The following is a 24,856-nucleotide window of genomic DNA, read 5'->3' as shown; positions in this document are numbered from 1 at the left end:
GCTCATTGTTGGGAGGATTTGTGTTTGCCAGCCAGTTTGTGGACCACTAATCCGAAAGGTCTACGACAAACACAGCCGCGCAGCGCACACCGGGGAGGACTGAATTTTAAAACACACACACACACACACACCCTCGTCTCACGCAGTCACCAACCACAGGCATAGCCGCTGAGAATTGGCCATGCTTTGCTAAGCTTTCGTCTCACACACCTACAATATGAAGGTTACAGTCTGAGAATAACAAGACGCGCAGCGCTGTGCAGAGGAGAGAACGGCGTGCTGCATGTAATTTCATTTTACATGACACCCTGCATCATCTCAAGTTCAGTCATACAAAGGAGGCGTCCCTGTGGAAGACCTTGATTTGGAGGTTGTGGGAACATAATACAAGCTTTCAGTCTTTTCTCCTGTTTTGACAATGAAGACATCCACATGAGCAGCGCACGCTTGTGTTACTGTTCCAGGCGATATATATTAATACCAGCGTGTGCGGTGCCATATATTGCGTTAGAAAGGAACGGAAATGTTTTGGTCGACACATGACGTGTTGAATGCGACGCTACCTTTCAGGCAGGGTGAGAAATATATTTAAAATTGTGAAAACTAATTATATCAATGCAGAAAAAACCTCAGAAGGGCAGATTTAATGTGATCCTGCTCGGCTAAAAACAAATCCTGGTATTCATTTATGAAGAAAACATTCACCAAAGCAGGCTAGAAACACACACACACACACACACACACACGCACATATATACAGTGCACATGTTCACACACAGTCATCGTCACTTCCTGGAATGATGAACTGACAGTGCACAACTCAAAGCCAAAAAGCTGAGAAGGATATTTGACTTGACAGTCCATGCTGAGGCAATTTTCCAACATGGTTGAACAACAAAGTTCTATTGTGCTTTATTGTCTTCGACTGTACTGTGCTGCATTGTTTAATTCTCAAAACTACGCTTCACTTATACAAACTTAAGATTCTCCTTCAAAGCAAAACAAAAAAAAAAAAAACGAAGCTCTGAAAGGAAAACAGAGGGAAAGAGGTTAGTAGTGTAACACTTGAGTCCCCATCTCCAGTCTTGTGACATACAGTATTTCCTAACCCGGTTTGCAGTCCACACTAAGGCCTGCTGGTGAGTAATGTGTGGTGGGTGTGAGCTCAGAGGGTCGGCGGCCAGCATGCAATCCCCTCAAAGCCGCTTTTGTGATGCTGCTGGCTTGAACGCTCATGCCAGGCCTGGACGAAGAAGGAGGGAAGGGAAAGGGAGGGGAGAGGATGGGGAAAGGGGCTCTGTGAAGCAGGGAAGAGAGTGTGTGTGTGTGTGTGTGTGTGTGTGTGTGTGTGTGTGTGTGTGTGTGTGTGTGTGTGTCTATGTGTGGCCAATCGTTCTGCTATAGAGGCTCTGCAGTTGTCACACACCCAGAAATCACGTCTGGTGTCTGGAGTTAAAAGGTCATGAAGAAACTGAAAAGACTTGTATCAACTTCTGTCAGTATGAAGGAATTGCAACAGCATGCATTATAGTAATTACATGTAATTAATTCACAAATTATTGAGAAGGCTGGTGAAGTCCTGCAGAAACGTCTACTACAGATTTACTGTAGATAATATACAGAATATATCAGCATGTCACAAGCAGTTTAGCTCAATAACTAACTAGCAAAGTAATGTTAACTTTAGCATGTTTATTCCTCCTATACAATGAAATAATAACTTTTTATTCGTATATTAACTTTTCATCTGTATTAACAGACAAAAACACATGTCAAAACAATAAGATAACAGAAATTATGAAGAAAATACCCAAAAAAAAGGTTTAATTAAAAAAAAAAGCTAAGATAATAATCAATAATTTAAAAAAGGCAGGGCACAGAATGACCGCTTTCTGTTTAGTTTATGAAAAATGAGTTTTTAACACATATTTAAAAGTTGCTGAGCAAGCAGACTGAACTTCAACAGGGAGGTGGTTGCAGAGTTTAGAGGCCCGACTGCAGCTACTTCAGTTTTAAAGCCCCTGACAACTTGATTTCAAATCTTAAGTTTTTTTGTCAATGAAAATAAATATTCATGACCAAATAGGCAACATTTAAAGTTAAAGTTTAAGGGAAGAAACATCCTTTTTAAGAGTTTAATACTCAAAAACAAAGCAAACTCTCATCATGTTTTGATTCGAATATTTCTAAATCCTGACTGCTACACAGAAATATGTGACATCATCTTTTTCCAATCTTGCCCCGCCCCCTTCAAATCAGAGAGAGGGACACAAACAAAAACAATAACACAGAAATCTGTCCTGAAATAACCAGAACTGTTCTAACTTTGGCAGACTACTGAGTGTTCATTTGATCATAATAAGAAGCTGATTGAGGAAATTTTGTTTTCACAGCCTTAAAATCTGGACTTTGGTACTGCTAGAACAGTTTTGTTGCAGGACGAGGACACTGAGTGCTTTAAAAGTATTAAATAAAACCTTAAAATCAATTCCAAAATCAACTGTGAGTCAATGCAAAGCTGAAACAGCTCAAAAACTGACTATAATCATTGAACCTTACGGAGGGAGCCAAAGTCCTGCAAGTAGAAGCACAACCGGGGCCACACTTCCCCAGCTAAATAGCTCCAACATGGCCGACAGAGGGTGCATTGCATCACCTTAATGCCCTGTGTTGCAGTTGATATAGCTGCATGTTTGTAGCTTCCAGTTTATCCAGTCTGTATGTGTGTGTGTGTGTGTGTGTGTGTGTGCAAGAGCTGTAAGCCCAGGGAGGGGAAGAGGGAGAGAGTCATCTAGAAGAAGATGTATGTAAACCCATTTCCAAACAAATGGGCCTGACTGCACGGCAACGGGGAGAGGTGCCATAAGCGTCCGGCGTGCATAATGCCCGCATGAATCAAGACTTCCCGGCTGCTGAACGTGACCACACAAGCTTGTGTATGAATAGCACATGTCACCGGCGGTCGCATATCATCAACAACAGTCGCCGACCCCAACGGCAAGGCTCCCATTCTGAAGTTGAGAGTCACTGATCATTATTATAGAAGCCTTGAAGCTGGAGCTAGCTAGCCACACTCAGCCAGTCATACATGTTTATGTGTTGTGTGTAATGGAGAGACAGCGCCATATAACACATGCAAAACCTGCAGTTGCCGTCTACAAGGGGTCTCAAAGTGTGGCCTGAGGACACACAGGGGCCCTCTGGAAGCTTTTAAAAGAACATACAAGTGTTTTTCACAAGCTTTAGCTCCTTAACTGCAAATTTATGTATATTTTTTGTTTTGTTTTTTTGATTATATTCTAATTCATGCGTCACCGTTTTGGAGTTTTGGGTGTATTTTTTTTTTTCAACTCCTCCAAGCAGCCATTTCTACGTGGTAAGAAAATCAATTGGCAGACTCTTGAAACTATTCATTCAGGTCATCTTACTGTGTTTTAGCATTCTGAATGTACGTTTGCTACCTTTATAGGCAGCCACTGGTTTCCATTCGTTTCCATAAGGTGTGACAATCCACTAGCAGACTCACACTGCCTTCATTTTTTTTTTTTTTGTCAATGTCATGTTATCCTCTCATGGTTATGCAGCTACGCACTGATTGATTTAAAAAAGTCTGCTTTGCATTACTTCACAACAGTAACGTAACTTACAGAAATTAACACAGTTTTCATGTTTATTTTACACAACAAAGCAAGTTTGAAGAGTCTGCTAATAGGTTACCGTATGGAAATCAATGGCTACCTGGCACGATTGAAAAGATACATTAAAATGTATAAAACTGTGCGGCACGCTTTTTAAAAAAAGACTAGCAATATTCAAAAGTATACATGATTTGTAACAATACCTTCCGTATCGTACAGAAATTAATGGGAGTCAATGGATGCCTAGAAATACATTCAGATATCTAAAATATAGCAAAGTACAAGTAGCTGTAATTATCCTGTGTACTACTTATACTAGTAGTTGCAAAGTGTAAGTAGTACACAGGATAATTACACAAAATAAGAACTGTAACATTAAGTATCACTATTATAATAACCCCTCAAAACCATCTTGAATGTACAAGGGTGCAACAACGTATAAACAAGCAGTTGCCTTACATTTGTGCACTTTTTTTTTTAACCCTCTAAGTACTGTTTTTGGAGTTTAGAGTCCTGCATGTTCACATTCTTTACTTTCCACTGCATCCAACCAGAGCTGGTCCCATTAGAGCTGTAGATTTTCTGCTCATTTGCTAAGCATCATGGATTATCAGACAGACGCCCGGTACGTGATGGCGAACAGTTTGCGGCTGTCTATCTCTGCATATGCGTCCCACCTGCACCTTGACACATGTATACACTGTACAAACACACACACACACACACACACACACACAGAGGCTGGATGAACTAGAGCCAGATAGGCAGCTTTCTAAGTAGATACTGTATACATGTATGCATGGAAATGATTGCTACAGCTATAAATATGCATCTTTCTGCTCTTAGATGTGGGATATTAAAATACTTTTAGTGTAGTTCACTATTGTGCCTTCAACTCGAGACGCCTGGCTGAGTCAGGGCCTGGCCAGTGACTCCAGCCACCTTTTGAACCCCGTAGATACATACATGGCAGCAACAGTATGTGTTTGAGCAAGCATATGTCTATAAACATACAACTGTGTTTGCATGCATTTGAGAGGCTGTGTGTGTGTGTGTGTGTGTGTGTGTGTGTGTGTGTGTGTGTGTGCTTCTGGGGGTGGCAGGGTCGCCTGCAACGAGATGCAACGAGGCCATCATTTATCTCTGATTGGGACGAAGGCAGGAACGTTGAATTCGCGCTACACTGCGGCGCCCATAAAGACCGAAGGACGACATTTCCTCCCCATTTCCCTCATGAATATCAAAGACGGAGTCAGCGCCACTGCCGCTGCCACCACCACAACAACAACACATAAGGAAAAATTACAGCCCTATTATTTTATTTGCATTACCTGTAATAGGCAGCATATTGGGTGCTGTATTTATTGCCTTATCAGCACCGGCTTGGCTGTAAACATTTGCTGATTTATTAGTCATCCGGGCTTTGCCCAAACATCACACGTAATTACTGAGCAAATAGCAGGAAGACCATATCAGGAATTTTTGTTGTTTTTACTACTTTGTGGGGTTTTACGATGGATTGACCAGACTTAGCGGAGAGAAAGCAGGCAGCTTCAGTGTTGGGGGGAGTTGATGCGTCTATCACAGATGAGGGATCTTAGAGGCTAGTTTTTCCTGCTGCTGGCTCAGACCCAGACATGCCTACAGCCTCTACAGGGAATCAGAGAATGGCTGTTATTTGTACAGCTCTATATCCAGAGTCACTCCTATCAGGGATGTGGTTAGTGTTGTTTTTTCTCTACCTGAGCACCCGCTTCCATCCAATTATGCTGTTTGTCTTCTCAAAGGCCTCAATACCTCTAGCTTTGCAACCACCCTCCCCCTGCCTTCCTCCTCTTCTACACATACTGTTCCACAAAGTTAGATAGAACTAGATCCATTAAGTTGGTGAAATGAGCAAAAAAAAAAAGAAAAAAAGTGCGACAGAGGGTTACCCTAGGTGCACCCGTTCTTCTGTTATCCAATTTTACTGGGATTTGGAGTGATTTGCGCCTGGTTCCCCGAGGGAAATAAATACTTTGATTAATGTAATCCTGGGCAGGGGAGTTGCCACAACCCCCCCTCCCCATATCCTCAGGGAACGCCACTGTTTAACAAACAAAAACAAAAAGCAGAGAGACATGCACAGTGGCTACAAACCAGGCTGCTGAAGCAACTAGACTTCTATAGATTTGATTTCCTGCGGATTTAGTTTATTTATTAATTACGCTGCTTAATAACACAATATCATTCTTGATTAGCATGTGTAATACAGTCTAATAGAATAGAAAAATACCAGCGTGTCCGTCTACTGATTTGCATACACAATAACACTGTGGTTTGTTTTGATGCTGATGGAGGTGGGGGGTGGGGGGAGGGAGGTGGGTGGATGGGGGGGGGGGGGGGGGGGGGGGTGTTTGGGCATGTGTGTCCATGCTGATGTGTTTTACATCTGTGACTTACAGAGAGAGAAGGAGGGGATGTGGCCGAGACTGTGAGGCAACTAGCACCCAATGAGCGATGGTTGGAGGGGTGGGGTGAAGCTGAAGACTGACAGACAAAGTCCCCCCCACCCCACCTCTCTCCACCCCCCTGCACCCCAAACACACACACACACCTCTCTCCTCTCTCTCCTCCACCTCTCTGACTCAGAAAGCTGCACTTCATCCTATCTTTGCCGATCCGTCACCTACCTCCTCACCAGCCGGCAGTAGTGGCTTTTTTTCTGTTTGTGTGTGTGTGTATGTGTGTGTGCGTATGTGTGTGTGTGTGTGTGTCATATAAGCACCTGCCTTTAGATTAGCCCACATAGATGTATCTTTCCCCTCCCTCGTGTCATTTTCTTTCATAAAAAACCAACCCCAGTGCAACTTTTGACCTTAATTCTCAAATTAATTCACACCTCAAATGTATGTTTAAAGCTATAATCTTAATACAAAGGGACAAATTCTAATCTGTTGCTCACTCAAAATGAACATTTAATTAATTTAGTCTAACTGACACACCTTTCTCTGCTGAAATTTTTGACTTCATTGTTAAAAAAAAAAAAAATCCATTACATTCGTTTAATTTAACACTAAAACACACATCTGCTAATTAAAAGCACATCCTTTTCCTCTAAACTGCATTTCTCACACTGCACAACCATATTTCAGGCCAAATTATGACATCCCCATTGATTCCCAATCCAAAATCAATACCAGCTGATGTGCTGATACACGTCTGAGCCATGACTCATGGTGGAATGAGCACTGAGCACCAGTGGAGAGTCCTGTGATAACACTAAACATATAATCTTTACCTGCATGTCAGCCCATTTACAAGCTGTAGGCCCACAGCGCTGCACGGCTAATACAGGGCAATTACTAACCCCACGTACCGGAATAAGAGGTGTATATAACTCTATTGGCCTTTATTAATAGAATATTAATAAAGAGCCTCCGTCTCGTTTGAATGGGTTAAGAAAAAAATCCTATTCATGTCTGAAATTGAAGGCATGTTTAATGCTTACACTGATATTCAGTGTAGCCCATTTAATTAACGGTATAGTAGCTACATTATCATTTAAGTGCTCCAAGTTGGATTCGGCTTTAAATCAACGTTTGGCTTGACGTGAGAAACACTCAACGTATGTCGTTTCGGATTAGTGACTGGACCAAAGGGAAGAAAATAAATTATGTAGCCCATAGGCAACTTAAGTAGGCCATAATTAAAAACAGGCAGGAATTGCGTCAATTTAATCTGAATATTGTAACCAGGGGTGCAGTGGAAGCTACAAACTGCACCTTTTTTTTTTTTTTGGATGGAGGATGACATAAATCTAAATGTCACGAGGCGTCAAATTTATGGCAGCTGCAGAAAGTAGAATGAAAGTGATGAGAATATGAGGATGTTTTATGAGGGAGAGAGAATTGATTCACGTATTGATGTTTTTTTTATTATTATTTTAGCATATATGGGTGTAATTATATCACATTTTAAAACAGCAGAGAATGAATATCTGAATATTTTTTTTAATGCAAAATAGCCTTTAGTGCGCGCTTTTGGAAACGTGCATGCAGGCTACTGAGTGCAAGTTCATGAAACCATCTTGATGAATTAGACAATCTGTTCCTGGAGGAATAAATAAATGGCCTCCTGCTACCAATAACCGTCACTGTTACACCATGACAGAATGGGTGCATAATGCAGAGTAATAACGCACAGTTGCTGCTTTGATGCTTTGTTGCTGCTGCTGCTGCTGCTGCTGCTGCTGCTGGTGATGATGATGATGAAGAGCAACACTGGATAGTGTAACACTGACTGGCCGGTCAAGCATGCAGAGAAATTGCAATGCACTAATTCCCGGGATGATTCATGAGTCCTGCCCAGCCTTCATTTGCTAATAATTCTTAAAGTCGCCGGTTAGTCATATGTTTCCACAAAGACCTGCTGGCTCAGACTTATGGCTTATAGGCTACTGCAGATGGCGACTGGCTTAAAACAGCGCGCGGGGCCTATCTAATCACAGGCTATTTGCATATCAACTAGGGCTGCGCTGTCATTGATAGGCTGCTGACACAGGTTTTTCTGATCAATACGAGCAAGTTTCCTTCTGATGGCGCAGGTTGGAATATGTGGAAAAGAATGATAATAATAATACATGCATGTAATAAAATCAGGGTAGGATGCCTTTTAAAAAAATATGATAATTAATTTAAATTGCGTTTAATTGCCTTTGGGATTTAGTGATGTATTTGGATTCTGACATGCAGCTTCCTCTTCCAGAACAGGAAATAGTCACATGAATATATCAATACTGTACTTATTTATCAGTTTCAGTACGTGTGTCTCGACAGTAAGGATGTGTTTATCTAGTGACCCTTGGAAATATATTCCCCGTGCAAGTCATTTTCTTCCTCTAATCCACTGATATCTTAATTGCCAATCGTGTCATCCCAACATCCATCAATTCATGTCTGTTCTTGAAACGGTGATTATGAAGAAAAGAAAAAAAAAGCGAACACTAAGCTATAAGAAGCACCTGTACACTACAAAACGAGTTTCATTCAGTGTTCAGTCTTAAAATGTCACTTTTAACAACAAGGCCATAAAAAGAGACGACTTCAGTGCAAAACGACTTAATAAATCAAAAATCGGTTGAGTTGGATTTGAAAATGTAAAATGAATAAATAAGCTAATAAATAATAATACAAATGAAAGCAAATGTGACTTAAAATGCATATTTTTTTGCAGTGTAGTGTACATATTTACAGGACTTGCATCATGACTGAGCGCGACACCTGGCGGCAGTTATGATTTTTTTTTTTTTTTTTAATTTATGATGAAGCCAACAATGACTTCCTAAATCCATTTCACCTCAACCCTGACTGAAGCAACAACTGCTTCACTAGTAGATAAAGTAGATACTGAAGCTACGGACGTGTGTAGGATTTAAATACCCACCAAAAAAACATAGTATGGTTTTCCTGCAACGCAGTTCACACTGTAAATAGAATAATAATCATAATTTTGAGCTCACTTCCATATGGAAAGTAGTGCGTTACGTTGGTTTATTTTAAAATATCGCGATATCTTGATCGCCTCTTTAACCAAATCTGCACCAATCATCATTTAGCTCAATAAAACCAAAAGTAAAATTTAGGATTTTCCAAGAAGTAACACGTGAAGCTGCTACAATCCAAGTGTGCTGATGTTGGCACTGGCGGAGTAATTCGCGTTACTGTAACGCGTTACCACCCAGCACCGGTGCTGGCCCGGGACACCGAGGCGCTTTTCATCTCGACTCCAGTGCACAAACATACAGCTTAATGCGACTAGTGTTTCCCCCTTTTATTGAGCTCACCATGACTACCAAGTGCTGGGCTCAGAAATGCACTCCCCATCAATGAAGGAAAAGAAGTTAACCCGTGAGAAAAAAGAGAAAAAGAAAAAAAAATAACCCTCAGCAGCAAAGTATAAGTCTTCCTCCACAAATTCGGGTTAATGTGTGATAGATCTGATGGACCTTCACGTAAACGTAGCAGAAAGTTGTCACTGAAATGAAATGTTTGGATCACCTAGAGAGCATGTTGCACTATTAAATAATTGTGACCAGATCTTTTTTTTTCTCTGCAAATAAAAAAAAAACGTTCATGCGCCCTTTGACTCCAAAACCCAAACAGCAAAATAAAGAATAAGCCGATCAGCATTCATTAAAGTCGCAGGATGTTTATAAGCAATCATGAGCTTTGTCTGTTCTTGATGAGTGCAGCTCAGTACCGAGCTGACCGGCAGGCTGCTGCACGTAAACTTTAAACAAACTTTGCAGCGGCGAGATCGATTTATATTAAACGATTTCATATTGCTCTTGCCTACGCGATCCCTCTGGAGGATTCAACCGAGGGGTCTCTCTCTCTCTCTCTCTCTCTCTCTCTCTCTCTCTCTCACTCACTCCTCTCTCTCTCTCTCTCACCCTCTCTCTCTCCCTGCTTAAAATGTGATTGATTGCACTTTTCTCCGGTGGACATTCACTACAAAACAGCACAGCTTATCCATCTGCCCGCTATTTATATAAAAAGCAAAATAAAAAAATAAAAAAAGAAGCTGGAGCGCAAAAGCAAAAAAAAAAAAAAAAAAAAAGCGACGCACTTATCGATTTTTACGCGTTCATGGAAAAAAAAGGAAAGGACGCGCGTTTGTGATTCGGTTTTAAATATAAGTTATGAAGAAAATATGAGTGCATATCGGCGCAGAAGTGGGTTGAAATATTATTTAAAGCAATAGCGGATAGTCTATATGGAAGCATATCGCAGACACAGTGGAGCAATGCGCGAGAAGGCGATAAACTCAAACATTCCTCAAGCGTAAAAAAGAAATCCGCATAGATAATTGTTGACTTACCTTGTGTCCAAGAAAAGGGGAAATAGCTTCACATTGTTCATATGGAGCCTGTAAATGGTTATCTCCCTTTCCTACGACTCGGTGCTCCCTAAGATTTTCTTTCCTCTGCCTCAACTGAGCAGGAGCACTCCTCGGCTCCCGCTATTATTTTCACTAAAATATATGAAAATTTATGCAAATGAAAATCAGCACTAACTGTTCGTCTCTTGTTATACTTGGGGATGATTTTTTTTTTCCTCTCCCCCCTTTCTTTCTTTCCTTTTTTTTTTTTTTTTTTTTTTTTTTGTGCATACAAAATAAATGAACTCCCCCAGCAGGGAACTTGGGGACCTTTTATAATAAGCAAATAAATAATAAACACATCATATATCAGAGAGGAGTGTTTTTCATCGCCGCACGGTGATTTCGGGGAGCATTTCTAGAAATGCCTTTTTGACTCCCCTTTTATATGAATTATATATATTTTTTTATTTGGAGAGTTATCTTTTGCAGGGAGCCCTCTTCTCTGCATATGTACCCTTGGTGTCACGTTTCTGCTGGCCGCCTGAGACGCCCTTTCAAAGCGTGCAGTGTGGATTGAACAGCAGTAATTTAGACAGAAATCCTCACTGTATATTAATGAATAGAGGGCCCCATGGCTCTGGCCCCTAGCCTGCCTATTCAATGTAAACAAATCCACGAGGCTCCCTCGGTTTTGAGCCCAGTCCAAATTAAATCTACTGGGATGCGAAGAGGAGGAGGAGGAGGAGGAGGAGGAGGAGGGGGGCACTGGCATGGAGTACACAGCTACTCCACTGCCTTATATTTGCCCCCTTAAATCCCTTCTGCAATAAAATCTTTGCGTCATCTTTGATTTGGGGAGCTTATGTGACAGTGTTTGGGGTTAACGCGTGACATGCAGTTCTAACCTGCATACAAAGTACAGTTAATCCTGTCAGGAGGAATCGCCTGCCAGGGGTGAAGGCCTGCGTTGTTCTGGCCAGGTGGACGCAGCAGGGTGCAGACACCCTAAACTCAGCCAATGGGTGCAGTGGGAGCTACATATCTGGCACTTATTACCACCCATGGGTGCGTCCAGAGGCGCTAGGGGTCCCACGAAGACCAACAAAAGGCCCCATTCAGCTGCGGGGGTTGTGTGGTCATCTTTTAGGGATGATGTGCATTTTAAGGGATATATCTGTAGTTTTTGTTTTGTTTTGTTTTTTTAAAGCAGACGTTTCCCCCGCACGTATAAATCCCCACATGGATTGCTCAATTTGCCCTTATTTTGGTTGCCACTTTCTCTTCCACTGTGCTTCACTGAGGTTGCCTGTGCGCGGCGTTTCCGCATGGAAGCATCCCCGCAACCTTTGTGCGTTAACTCCTGAGGAGCCGAGGCGCAGGAAGGGTGGTGGGAGGAGGGCGGGGGGGGTGGAGGTGGAGGTGGAGGTGGTAGTAGTGTGCACTGGCTCATGGCTGCACTCAGATCATGACATTCACTTCCGCTCTCTGTTTATGTGTTTTACATTTTATATATGCTGCTCTCAGCTGCACGGAACAGAGAGTGATTTGAGGTCAGTTTAAGGTGCAGTGTCATGTTTTTTTTTTTTTTTTTTTAGAGAGAGTTAAAAATCCTCAATCTTGCAAGAATGTTTCACCTTCATATGCTCATAGAAATGTTGACAAAAACATTTACACCTAATCTGTCCATGTAGGTGAATATAACAAGATAAAGTATCATTGAGTGAACGTTTTTTCTTTCTTTTGTCATCCAAAGTCCTTCCAATATTTTTACACGTGTCCCTCAGGTCAGACTATCAGGTAATTATAATTGTTACCAGTAGATCTGATAGTGTCTAATGCGCAGGCACGTTTTGACTAAACTCTCTAAATGTTTGTAACTGGAATTAAATTCAGTTTACGCGCCTTTTTATGAACTAATTTTAGTTTATTTGTCAATGTAAGCTGACATGAATCTTAATATCATGCCTTTATGTCATGAATTAGACTGTCAAACAGGTGCATTTCTATACAAATAAAGAGGAAAACATGCAGGATATTGAGGCTTCTCTGAGTAATATTAAAGTTTATCCTGATTCATGATGGTCACAAACTAGAGGTCACAGTTTATCGACCTTTTTTTTTATTTACTCCCTCATCTCCTGTTTGTGTACTAATATCTCAGCACTATTTACTACCAAGTTGTGTTCCCCGTTTTGTTTGGACTGCAATTAAAAATCAGCCAATTGGAACAGCCGGAAGGAGGGCTCGTGCGCCTGGAGCAAGGCTGGCGAGACCTGCCAATCACACCCCGGGTAACCAATCAACGGGGACGCACGGGGGTAAACATCCGCGCGTCGTCGGGCTTGGAGGGGGGCGGGACTACTCGGCCTGTCAGGGGGAGAGAGAGAGAGAGAGAGAGAAAGAGATATAGAGAGAGAGGTGGAGAGAGAGAACAAGCGAATGAGAGAAGAGGCTTGCAAGCAGCGCCGTACACTGTTATACTGGATTGTACTTCAACGGGAGTTTGCGGTTTGGCAGGTTTATATACATCAAAACAGAACAAAGAGATAGGCTCTACAGTGCTATAAAAGAAGAGAGAGAAAAGAATAAAGCGAGGGAGAAATCTCAGCGACTGAATTACAAAAGAACTAAGGACACTCTGCTAATGTTTTTCACATCCAAAGGGGACATAAACTGGGACTTTGTACATTGTGGAGAATTTGCGAGGCTTTTTTGTTTTTTGCGACCACCAAAAGTTTGTTTGGGACGAGGCTTTTTCCCCTGTATATTTGAATTTTAATGCTCACAATTTCATCCCGGTGCAAAACTTTCCAAACGGACTGCACATGGTTTCAAAGGGCTTTTGAAAACCTGGAATTTTATCCTCCGATATCCATGCAGAAGTGTTTGAACTAGAATGTTGTAAATACATGCGGATTTTATTCAGCTTTTTGCCACCGTTTTTGAAGCTTTTTTGCGTTTTTTTTTTTTTTACGCACGTCGATGGTATTTGCCAAAAACCTACCCATACTTTTAAAGTTTGAATAATTCATGAGATACAATTTGCCTGCTCGAAAGAAGTGACTGTAAAAAGGGAGGGGGGTTATCCACAAACATATTCATAAGGGTTGACGGAATGGCCACCGCGGCTTCCAATCCTTATCTGCCCAGCAATAGCATCTTATCGTCCGGCTCCATCGTGCACTCTGACTCCGGAGGTGGTGGCATGCAGCCGGGCAGTGCTGCGGTTACCTCGGGGTCTGGGGGCTACAGGGGAGACCCCTCAGTCAAGATGGTACAGAGTGACTTTATGCAAGGCGCAATGGCAGCGAGCAACGGGGGACACATGCTGAGCCATGCCCATCAGTGGGTGACATCCCTCCCGCACGCCGCTGCAGCCGCAGCAGCAGCCGCGGTTGCTGCGGCTGAAGCCGGATCGCCCTGGTCGTCGAGCCCCGTCGGGATGACGGGCAGCCCGCAGCAGCAGGACGTGAAAAACTCCGGCAGAGACGATCTGCACACAGGCACCGCGCTGCACCACAGGCCCCCTCACTTAGCTCCCCACCAGACTCACGCCGGGGCTTGGGGGAGCACGACTGCGGCTCACATTAACTCCATATCCGGGGGGCAGCAGCAGCAGCAGTCGCTGATCTACTCCCAGCCGGGGGGGTTCACTGTGAACGGGATGCTGAGCCCGGGAAGCCAGAGCCTGGTGCACCCAGGCTTGGTGAGGGGGGACACCCCGGATCTGGACCACGGCAGCCACCACCACCACCATCACCACCAGCATCCGCATCACCAGCACCACGGCGGAGTCAACAGCCACGACCAGCACTCGGACGACGACACGCCGACCTCGGACGACCTGGAACAGTTCGCCAAGCAGTTCAAACAGCGGAGGATCAAACTGGGCTTTACGCAGGCGGACGTCGGCTTGGCTTTGGGCACCCTGTACGGGAACGTTTTCTCTCAGACAACCATTTGCAGATTCGAGGCTCTACAGCTCAGCTTCAAAAACATGTGCAAGCTCAAGCCTTTGTTGAACAAGTGGCTTGAGGAGGCCGATTCGTCCACCGGCAGCCCCACCAGCATCGACAAGATCGCGGCGCAGGGGAGGAAGCGAAAGAAGCGCACATCCATCGAAGTGAGCGTCAAGGGGGCTTTGGAGAGCCACTTCCTAAAATGCCCCAAACCTTCGGCCCAGGAGATCACCACCCTGGCGGACAACTTGCAGTTGGAGAAAGAGGTGGTTAGAGTGTGGTTTTGCAATAGGAGACAGAAGGAAAAACGGATGACGCCCCCAGGAGTGGCACAGACGCCGGAGGATGTGTACTCTCAGGTCGGCAATGTGAGTGCAGAAACACCGCCCCCCTCCATGGACTGCAAAAGAATGTTCAGTGAAACATAGAACAGCACACAAGAATATTTTATATGAAATTAAACTGATTAAAAAAAAAACACACAGACTATCGCCAAGATAGCCAAAATTTTTGATACTGTGATTGTGAGGGAATATGAATGAGACTGCAAATGTGTTATCTATTTTTCACCAGAAAAAAAAAGAAAGAGAAAAAAAAACAAAACAGCAACCTTTTCCCCCCCTTTTTCCTCCCAAAACTCCCCCCTTCAGAAAACGCAACCGTTAACCTTCTTCCAGGCCCTAAAATGTCTTAACCTAAAAGGTTCCTTCTGCTTTTTTCTTTCAGGGGCATTTTTTAGTAGATTACTTAAAAGATGCAAGTGAAGCGAGCGACCAGAGGGTGACAACTACAAGTTCATTCCACCAGGTAATTTTGGCGCATTAAAACACATCCAAGAGGAAACCAAGTATTGTTTTTATGATTTTTTTTTTTTTGCTCTTCCCTCCTCCAACAAAAAAAAAGAAATATTCCCCATCATTATCCTGTGTTTGATTGAAGAAACAAAGGAGCAGGCATTTTGTATATTTAGAAATGGGACTCACCCCCCCTTCCTCCTCCTCTGCCTCCTCATCCTCCTCCAATGCCCAACAATAAGTGAGGAGGGGGGGAAAAAAAAAAACTGCAACAAAATGAAGAAGAGTGACATCCACGAAGCTTCCATCATGATTTACAGCGATTTTTATATTTTTTTCCTGAGGTGGACTGCATGGTTTCATTCACACACACACACACACACAAGGAGGATTAGGGATATTTTTTTTTCTTCTTCTTCTTTCCTTCTCATGTTGAGGCCCTCATGAGAGAAAAGACAACCAGGACCAGGACTGTCCCCCCTCCCCAACCAACCAACCCCCGCCTGATCTCAAAGATCACCCTCTTATTTTTTCCTTCACATGGGTTTTTTGTTTTTTTTAAAATTTCTGATTATTTAAAGGACTTTGACGCCGTGAGTGGATTCCCCTTCTCTCCTTTCTTTTTTTTCCTCCCAACAAATAGAGCATAAGACATTTGAAAAAGACTTCAGCTGCACTTATTTGAGAAAAAAAAATCTGAAAATCTGTTGCCAAGTGTGACTGAGTGGGTGCTGTGGATATACTATTAATGCTGCCCTTTCTAAGCAGTATTCTTTGGTAGGTTTTAATAAACAAAACTCTGTAAAGCCGGCAATATAGATCACTAGATCAGATACTGATCTGAGTTATTTACTTTATATTTTTCATCAGAATGATTTGTTTTAATATTTTATTCGGAATACATATGAATTATTCCAAACGGTAATTTATTTCTCCCCCCCCCCAGGAACTTGTGTAAGATGCTTTCCCTTTCTTGTTTTAATTTCTCCTTATTATTTCCTTATTTTTTTTTCTTGTTGCCCTTATTTGTTTAATTTTGTATTATCGTTTCTAAAGGAGCACAAATCATCATAAGCTGACATTGACCGTTGTTAGGTAATAAGGGTATATTTTGATGTGATAATTTGATTGTAATTTAATTTCAGTAGTGGTTCCGTACGAGCTGATTGAGACACAATAAATTTGTTAGAATGAAACGCAGTCATCTTGTGTTTTGGAATTTATATTCTATATATATATATATTTATATTGGGGGCTGTTTGTTTGGAAAGCATGTTGTGCTATTTATTTATTTTCATTTGTGCATGCACAGCAGCAGAAGAGGCTAATGAAGAAAATGGTGGACTATTTTGTCCCAGATGAAGCTGCGAGCTAATAATAACCTCTATCAGAATGATGCAGAACAAAGCTCTTTGTGTGCTGTAAAAATGAAAATACTTCACTTTAAAAAAAAAAACAACATATTTTTATATGCTTAAATATAAAAATATATGCTGTCGTATTAATAGAGCGTCGAGGTTATTCCCTAAGCTTAGATAAATGTCCAGCAGCGTTGTTATCATCATCCCATGACTGTATATTACCATTTAAATGAAACATCGCGGTCACTTGCAGGCCTGCACAATGGCTCGTCTGTTTGTTTACATCTGCTGCCTCTTCAGGCCTTGGGCACAAAGCAGGAGCCTTAACCTCAGCCTGCAGGATGGAGAACAGGCGAGTCTGATTTATATTTTGTGAGGAAAGAAAGAAAAGGAAAAAAAAAAAAAAAAATTAGGGAGCATCAACATTTGTTAGACAAAAATCAAACGCATAACAGAGGACGCGCCTGCTGTTATTGAGGCGGTTGATAATGTCCTGGCTGCATGTTATGTAATATTTACGTTGCAGCTTATAGTCCAGATACTGCATCACATGATAGTGATAAACACATATTTATCATAATTATTATCCTGCTTTATGAGCGCTTTATTCATGCCAGCGCAACAACAACAACAACAAAAAAGCTCTAATCTGCAAAATAATTGATTTACATTCATTGGCAAAGTGAATCTGGAGGATTTGGCTGCTGTTTCAAATAGCAAAACTGTGTCCTGATGCTTCATCCACATTCATATAAAGCTCCTAAACAGCTCGCCAGGTGTGTTTTCTAGTAAGGGTTCATATAGGCCTATAACTCGGTGAGCTGACATGTTGTTTTAGGATGCGGGGCAGTGGGTCAGAGAGCTTATTGATTGTGTCTGTCTGAAGCTGAGGAGCCCACAGGCTCAGCTTCTTCTACTAAGGATGAAGCAGTGAAGTGATGGTTGACATGTCGGGAGTGCTGCACATTCATATCAGGCTGTTGTTTCAGGACTTTTGACAGACTTAAAGCCGAAGTCTGGGCGTTGTTTTTTTTTTTCAAAGAGAGGCCAAAAAGAAGGATGAGCGAAAATAATTAATATACCAAATATATTCCTAAAGGGACTGACAGACATGTTTAGCCTGTAAACTGCGACTTTATAGTGTTTTTTATTTCCTATGATACGCATACTTAAGCTTTATAATTCATACTGTGATATTTATAGGCCTAGGTGGTGTTATAATTTTTATATATTTACAACAGGGACTATTTTTTTGGTCAAATGTTCACGCTGTTTCTGGTGTTTCAAACTTTTTTCTTTTTTTTTTTTTTTTCTGCAGTTGTCTTGCACGCCTATTCAGCAAAACTCACAAAACGTGTCCTCTCGCTGCAGGATTTGAATTTCGCGGATGATTTCCCATACTAGTTGCTTAGCAACTGAATTCAATGATATATAGAGAAGTAGGCATCATTTTTCTTTGTCTCCATTAGTGAAAGTGGCAGCCAGACACACGCTACACACACACAGACACACACACACATATATTTATATATATATATATATATATATATGTATATACACACACAGACCTCAAAACTTTGCATTTTCCTGTTTTATCCAATAACAAATGCGTTCAAGGGATGTGTTTAAAATGTTTGGCTACTTATAGAGAGCAATAGATTAATTATGAGGCTACTCAAACAACACAACTTTTAATTTAATTGTATTAAAAGTATAAATATAAGAAGCATAAAGCTGAATCCTTCTCAACGTGCTCGCAGTGAGGCTCTACTTTGGCCTGATATTGCCTTACTATACACTTGCTCATTATGCATTCAGTTCCTATTCTCCTCTGCTTCAAAAATCCAATGCAAAGTCACATGACGTGCTAAGATAAGCCTGCTATGTTGCCCAAACGCACAAGACCTTCACCACCGCAGAGAGAGAGAGAAACACTTGAGGTTTACTCGCTGCTAAGTTGACTATAACGAATCCCATACTGCGCATTTACATTGCGCACGCACATATGGATCCATCGCTTAATGTGCCTCAGCCAACAAGCTTGCGCGGCTTGTGCAGAAATATCCCACATCTAGTGAGAGATTTTACCACAAAAAGAGAGTTTCAAATCTCATAATGGGTTTTGATCCGCCTATTCTCCAACAGCTTTGGCTTTTTTCATGGGTCTCCAAAACCATGTTGGCAATGCATGTGTGTGTGCGTGTGTGTATGTGTGTATGTGTGTGTTCAAGCCCTTTTTTTTTTTTTTTTTTTTTTTTTTTGCTTTGCCTGCTATTGATTTAGGACGCCAGTGGCCTCAACAGGCTCGTCGCGCTAATTAAAGCTGCTCGTTGTCACACCACTCTGCTCTTTAAAACAAGACTTCATCAGGGACCTGGAGGGACTCTGAGTTTAAAAAAAAAAAAAAAAAAAAAGCAAACTTTTTAATACCTAATCATTCATCATATTTCACGTGGCTGCGCCTTTCAATCAAGCCACTGACACTGACAAGAAGTCGATGCTGTCACCACATAAATCTCACAAAACTCACCTCTTAATTGCGCACGTTTATATTTTATAATATCCGCTTGAGCAAACGTTTATTACACACTTAAGAACACTTGATAATACGCGTTGTATTGCTTTATAGTTATTTATGGGTGTGTATTTGCCTTTAAAACACGCGCGCACACACTTTAATCCACTTTTAATTATATATAGAAGTTGCCAGGCTTTTAATTATATTTATTATGTGTGTATGTGGCTTTTTTTTAGAGGATTAAATCAACGTAAATGAAGAGTTTTAATGTAAATAGTTGAGATGAAGCGTCTGTTATGTGATATTCTTAGTTTTTACTTGTAGTTATGATATGTAGCTATGTCAGTGAAATGTATGGCAGGCCGGTGTCAGGCTCACTCTGACCTGGTGGAAATGTGCATACACACAATGGTCCCCCAACCAACCACCACCTCCACCTCCACCACCACCACCACCCCTCCTTCTCCTCCTCCTCATACTGTATTTACTCCACGTGTCGAGCGCATGAATATGGATTATTCGGAGCTGTTCTCCGCAGGGAGCCTTCCTCTTCCACGTCCACACGGATTTATCTCTGCTGCAGAAAAGACGCCCAGAAAAAAAAAAAAAAAAAAAAAAAACATCCCTCTGTCTGCTTATGACTGCTGACTTTTGATCATTAGTATTATTACTGTGATTTTACAGTAAGTATGGTGGCTTATTTTCATTTTATTTGTTCCCACAGCTCGGTTGTTTTCGCAGCATCATGTCGTGGAACTCCATAAACAGCCAATAGAGGCTTTGGCACTTTTTAGAAATATATTTCTGGCTCTGTTTGTATTATTTTATAGTATTTAAATCAAAAACTGAAGCAAAAAAAACCCAACAGTTTTAATCGTTAAGTTATTTAATGTTATGTTAATTTAGTTAAAATTATTTTTTTCTGTATTTATTGTTGTCAACAAACCTTCTTGGCACATGTTGGAGTTGATGTATATATAAATAAATTAGTGTTTAACTTACATTATTATTATTAATGTTAGTAGTAGTAGCATGTAGCTTTGTGTATGAATACAGGAGACATGATGACAACATTTAACACACTTTTCTCACTTTTTCTCACTATCTGTCGACATCAGAATATTAAAAAGAAAACCTAAAAAAAAAAGCTTTTATAAAAATTCAAACCAGAATCTAAACAAAAGACTGAGATCATGTAAATATGCTGTAGCTTATTAAGTTCGTTTTTGTGGCAGCAGAAGAAGAAAAAGAAGAAGAAGAAGAAGAAGAAGAGGTGAGAAAGAAGAGGAGGACGTTTTTAAAAAAAATATGACGTGACTCTCGGGGGTTTCCTCTCTATAAATCGTGAAGGTCGTGGTTTTTGTGAGCAGGCAGGATGGATAGGTAGAGGAGGGGAGGGTGAATGGAGTCTGAAGGCAGCTCAGAGGTAATGTGCTTCAGCATCTCATCTGCCTGTCTGCATTTCAAAAGCACATAAAGCCTGGATGTAGTCTAATGTTTTGGGGGTCGTAGTTTCCCCCCCCCTCTCTCTCTCTACTGCATTTCCTCTTTCCAAACGCGGATTTTACGCCTCTAATGCAACCATATGAGTGATTTTGTTATATTTAATTAACAATTCAAATACATTTATAACTGACAAACAAGACAACAGTCACGTTTGACAATTATTGATCATTTTTGCTGCAAAAAAACTAATTTCAGCTTTAAACTGGAGCAATAAATCGGCCCCAGAAAGAAAAAAATCCCATAATATTCCTATAACATCCTGATAGGTGTTTACATTTTGTTTAGACATAATCATCTGATAATATTCTTAATATAGTAATAATATAGTTTTAATTTACATTCCTGACGTAATATCCGCATGTAATTCCTATGAGATTTTAATACATTTATGGCACTTTTCTTACCTCATATGGCGTCAGAATAATATAATAACATATAAGAAGTGTGTCCATAAATGTATAATACTATTATTTTATTCCCGGACTGGAACTTTCTGAGTTTATATGGCAGTTTAGCTGTATTTTTAATCTTTTAGCATAACCGCACTATTCCTACAGGCTCATTATTAGCACCTGAAGGCGTTTCTTTTTCCATTTGCGCACACTGTATTGTAATAAGTTGTGTCTCCAAATGGAAGTTTTTTGGCCGGAGGAATAATCTGTGCTATAGGCCCAGTCCCCAGTGAGCAGCGTTCACACCCGGACCATGCAGCCCACACACACACACACACACACACACACATACAGCCCTGCACGGATTGAAAAAAATAGACTAAAATTAATCAGGTAACGCAGGTTATTTGTGCATGGGTTGTTGTTTTTTTTTGCCAAAGCTTGTGTGCAGTTCAGTAATTTGTCTCAGTCGTATTAATATTCAGCATTGAGGGAGAGTTTGTGTCTGGCTGAAGGAAAACTTGCAGCAGTAATAAACAGGCCCACACTCACACACTGAGACTATAGATTTAAGTATATATATATATATATATATATATATATATAGTATCTGGGTGTTTAGTGTGATCTACATTTGGATCATTTGCTGCTGACAGAAAACTGTTGGTCCTCTGCTCTGATTAAATTCTCAGGAAATAATATTGTCTGTTATTAGTTTGTTTGAGTCAGTGACAGAACAGAAACGGCTTCAAATGGTAGAATTATTGAAAACAAATCACTTTATTCATCTCATAATTAATCTTACATTTACTAACATTACATCAATTAAATCAGCAATTACTTAACGCGTTTGTGAGTATTTTTTTTCCACTGTTAGATACTTATTCTGCTTCTCTTATAATCCACATATATTCACTAAACCTTCTCTTCTGTTTGATGAAACGCACAGGAGTAAATCAGTCGTGTCCAGCTTCTCTGACCTTACAGCGCCACCCTGTGGCCGCCTGAGCTGAATTCACAATCCAAACGCTGCTGTCATTATCTCCACTACAATCAGCTGCATTTAATCACAGTGAGTTAAAAAGAAAGATGATATTTTCATGTCATTTGGGTTGTGAACATTCAGATTGTTTTAAGGGTGAAGCCACTTATTAAGTGTTTTTAAGGTAATGTGTGTAAATTTAAGTCTTATGTCTTATGTACAGAAACTATTGGGGGAAAAAAAACTAGCATTAAATATTATTTTCTTTCATTTAAAGTCTGTTTACTTTCATTTAAAGATGCAGCGTTATGTTTTTGTCGATTTATGTGTTAAAAAATGCAGAGAAGGTTAAACATTTAATACCAACTTTATCTGTTTATACAGCCAAGCTGCATAAACTTAATGTTGTGAATTTGTGGGCTATTTTTTTAGTTTGGGTTCAGCTCTATATGTTCGTCCAATGACTGGAAAGATGAAAATTCAAATGAAAAAAGGGACATTTTATGTCACACTGGCCTTTGTGTGTCGAGGATATCTCTGATGGCTGCATGATTTTCTTTTTTTTTTAGGGTTGTTGAAAGCACAAATGTTTTTTCTTTTATTGCTGTTGTTGAATATATTCTGTTTTGTAAGAAAGATACTCTCTGATTTCTGCACTTTTTTATTTCTGAAACACAAAACAGAGGATTTTTACTGCAGAAAAATCTATCAGAACTGTGAAGTTTGTGCATTAACCAGTGAGGAAGAGCAGGTGTGCTTCTTCATATATAATCCTCTCTATATAGTCAAACTATAAGTGATGTCAACTATGTTTATAAACTCAAGAGAGCCTCCGTAATGTTTTTCATGATCCACATTCTTACACACACTATTTTTGAAGTTACATCCTTAAAGCTTCTCTGCAGAACTCTGTTGTGCGATTTTTATGTCGTTTTTTTTTTTTTTTTTTTTTTTTTAAAATTCCCCCCCGAGCATGTTTCATTCAGTCTCATACGACGGCTTGTTTCAATCTGACGGGTTAAACACGTGCTGATGATCCCCATAAAAGACGGTCGGCCCCCTGCTTTTATCGGTTGCCATGGGAACCAGGAAGCTAGTTAGTGATCTTTCACATCTTCTCCTGTTGTGTATTCGTGTGACATGGGAGACGGCTTTTCAGGCAGCGCACATGTGTTGGAAAGGATTGTACAAAAGCTTTAATACCTTTTTGAGGATTATTGCAAGTAGGGCTACTCGATGGTATCCATCTTCACTCCCATGGGTGTTTTTTTCTGCTGCAATGTGGCATCTTGTGAAGTCTCACATGCCATATTTTACGTGTAGAAGAAGAAATAATATCATTTCACTTAGGGAAAGGTAGAAAATACATAGTAGGGCAGTGATCAAAGTCTTGCAATCAAGTATTTGCAAGAAAATGTAAAATATCACCGGTGGTTTATACAGTAACTTCATTTTTCATGCTGGGTTACTTAAATTTTGGCAATTTTTCAACACTTTTTATAATCAAAACCTTCTGTAAAGCAGCATTTTTTGAGGGAAATGATGTTGCATAAATTCACTCAATACTCTAATAAGTTACTGAGTGAATTATAATTCCCATACCATTTATGCTAATAATGTGAGTGGCATGTGTCCATAAATTATCTGTTAAGAGATTGCTCCAGCGAATGTAAGTGCAGCCTGTGATGTAAAACTTCTTGTTCCCTACCCATAATCCCCCTCAACCGAGACTTGAACCCGGCTCCACCCTGCATCCAGCCGGGCCCGCGTCTCACAGCGAGAGCTCGGCTGTTTCCAAAGCCTCGTGTCAAAAAGCTGGTCAGCATTTCAAAGGACTCTTAGCATTCGTGAAGATTGACGCCCACAGCCGCCGGCGGTCCGGTGCCAACAATCGCTGTTTACGTTGGCTCGCAGAACCATCATACAGAGAGAGAGAGAGAGAGAGAGAGAGAGAGAGAGAGAGAGAGAGAGAGAGAAGGATTCAGAAGTTGCCAAGTAATGACTTGCTAACCTCAAAAAAGTAGAAAGGAAGAAGTGGCTCTCCAAAGACGTGCCAGGACTTTCTGCTTGTGAGCACAAACATCACAGAAAGGATGACTTCTTCTTTCTTAAACAGAGATGGATTCTGGGGCAGATGTCTATAGTTTAGGCTTTGAGATAAAGCTTAGGGGACATTTTTGGCATTTAGCGCCGTGCTGTTGAGTTCAGTTTGAATTCAGGATAACAAATAGTCGAGTTTTGACGTCACCTGACTGAAATCAATTAAATATCAGAATCTGTTTTGGCTTTGTGGGACAAATGATTGAGACAAATCCTGCCTGAGTCACATTACAGTAAAGGGTGTGTTGTTATAAGCATATATATGCATATGAATGTATGTTAATGTGTCTGTCTCAATGAGAGCCTACTTCTTCTGTGTGTGTGTGTGTGTGTGTGTGTGTGTGTGTGTGTGTGCCCTGTCCTATCTCAGCGAGCGTCCCGGGTGGTGACGGATCTCAGCGGCAGACGGATCGATGGTCAGGGACAGAGACAGGGGTCGGTCGGTCCTCTGGGGTCCGCCGGTGACATCTCCTGCTGCAGCTCGCCGGCCGGCCGCCAGCTCGGGTCAGCTATCCCAGCAGGCCGTTCGCTCTGGCAGCAGTTACCAAGGTGACAGCATGTCAGCGCAGCCCCGCAGAGCCGCTGAGGGCGGGAGGGTGAGGCGGAGGGGAGCGAGCAGGGAGCCCGATGCATCACCAGCTCTGATGGGTTTGTCAATACTGCTTAGATCCAGGGGGAGCCGGGCCCGCCGTGACACACGCTGGGGCCCCTCCTGAGAGCCAGCATCAGCACACACACCCTC

At 41.2% G+C, this 24,856-nt stretch overlaps 1 protein-coding gene and 1 long non-coding RNA gene across 3 annotated transcripts in view; both read left to right on the top strand.

The window, feature by feature from the left end:
- LOC121892048 overlaps nt 1-24,561 on the top strand; it is a 183,885-nt gene extending 159,324 nt beyond the window's left edge. The window contains exon 10 of the long non-coding RNA XR_006094277.1: nt 24,485-24,561. This is a non-coding gene — a long non-coding RNA (uncharacterized LOC121892048). The remainder of the gene's footprint in view (nt 1-24,484) is intronic.
- On the top strand, nt 11,950-16,669 carry pou3f3b (POU class 3 homeobox 3b). Of its 2 annotated transcripts, XM_042404824.1 has the most exons (3): nt 11,950-14,829; nt 15,188-15,268; nt 15,365-16,669. In XM_042404824.1, exons 1-3 carry the CDS (start codon nt 13,618-13,620, stop codon nt 15,392-15,394), a joined length of 1,323 nt encoding a protein of 440 aa, XP_042260758.1. In that variant the 5' UTR covers nt 11,950-13,617; the 3' UTR covers nt 15,395-16,669. The 2 variants fall into 2 exon arrangements, with proteins under 2 accessions (XP_042260758.1, XP_042260759.1); XM_042404825.1 differs by lacking the exon at nt 15,365-16,669 and having other exon boundaries at nt 15,188-15,330.
- Nucleotides 24,562-24,856: the final 295 nt, after the last annotated feature.

Source organism: Thunnus maccoyii, chromosome 24 (assembly GCF_910596095.1).
Source record: "Thunnus maccoyii chromosome 24, fThuMac1.1, whole genome shotgun sequence".
NCBI classification, from domain to species: Eukaryota; Metazoa; Chordata; class Actinopteri; order Scombriformes; family Scombridae; genus Thunnus; species Thunnus maccoyii.
This window is presented reverse-complemented; position numbering and strand designations above follow the sequence as displayed.

Excerpts from the sequence above, each read along its gene's own strand:
- pou3f3b (XM_042404824.1), top strand. The coding sequence starts at position 13,618 with ATGGCCACCGCGGCTTCCAATCCTTATCTGCCCAGCAATAGCATCTTA. Across the intron at positions 14,830-15,187 it reads TGTACTCTCAGGTCGGCAAT|GGGCATTTTTTAGTAGATTA; the intron begins GTGAGTGCAGAA and ends TTTTTCTTTCAG. Across the intron at positions 15,269-15,364 it reads CTACAAGTTCATTCCACCAG|AAATATTCCCCATCATTATC; the intron begins GTAATTTTGGCG and ends ACAAAAAAAAAG.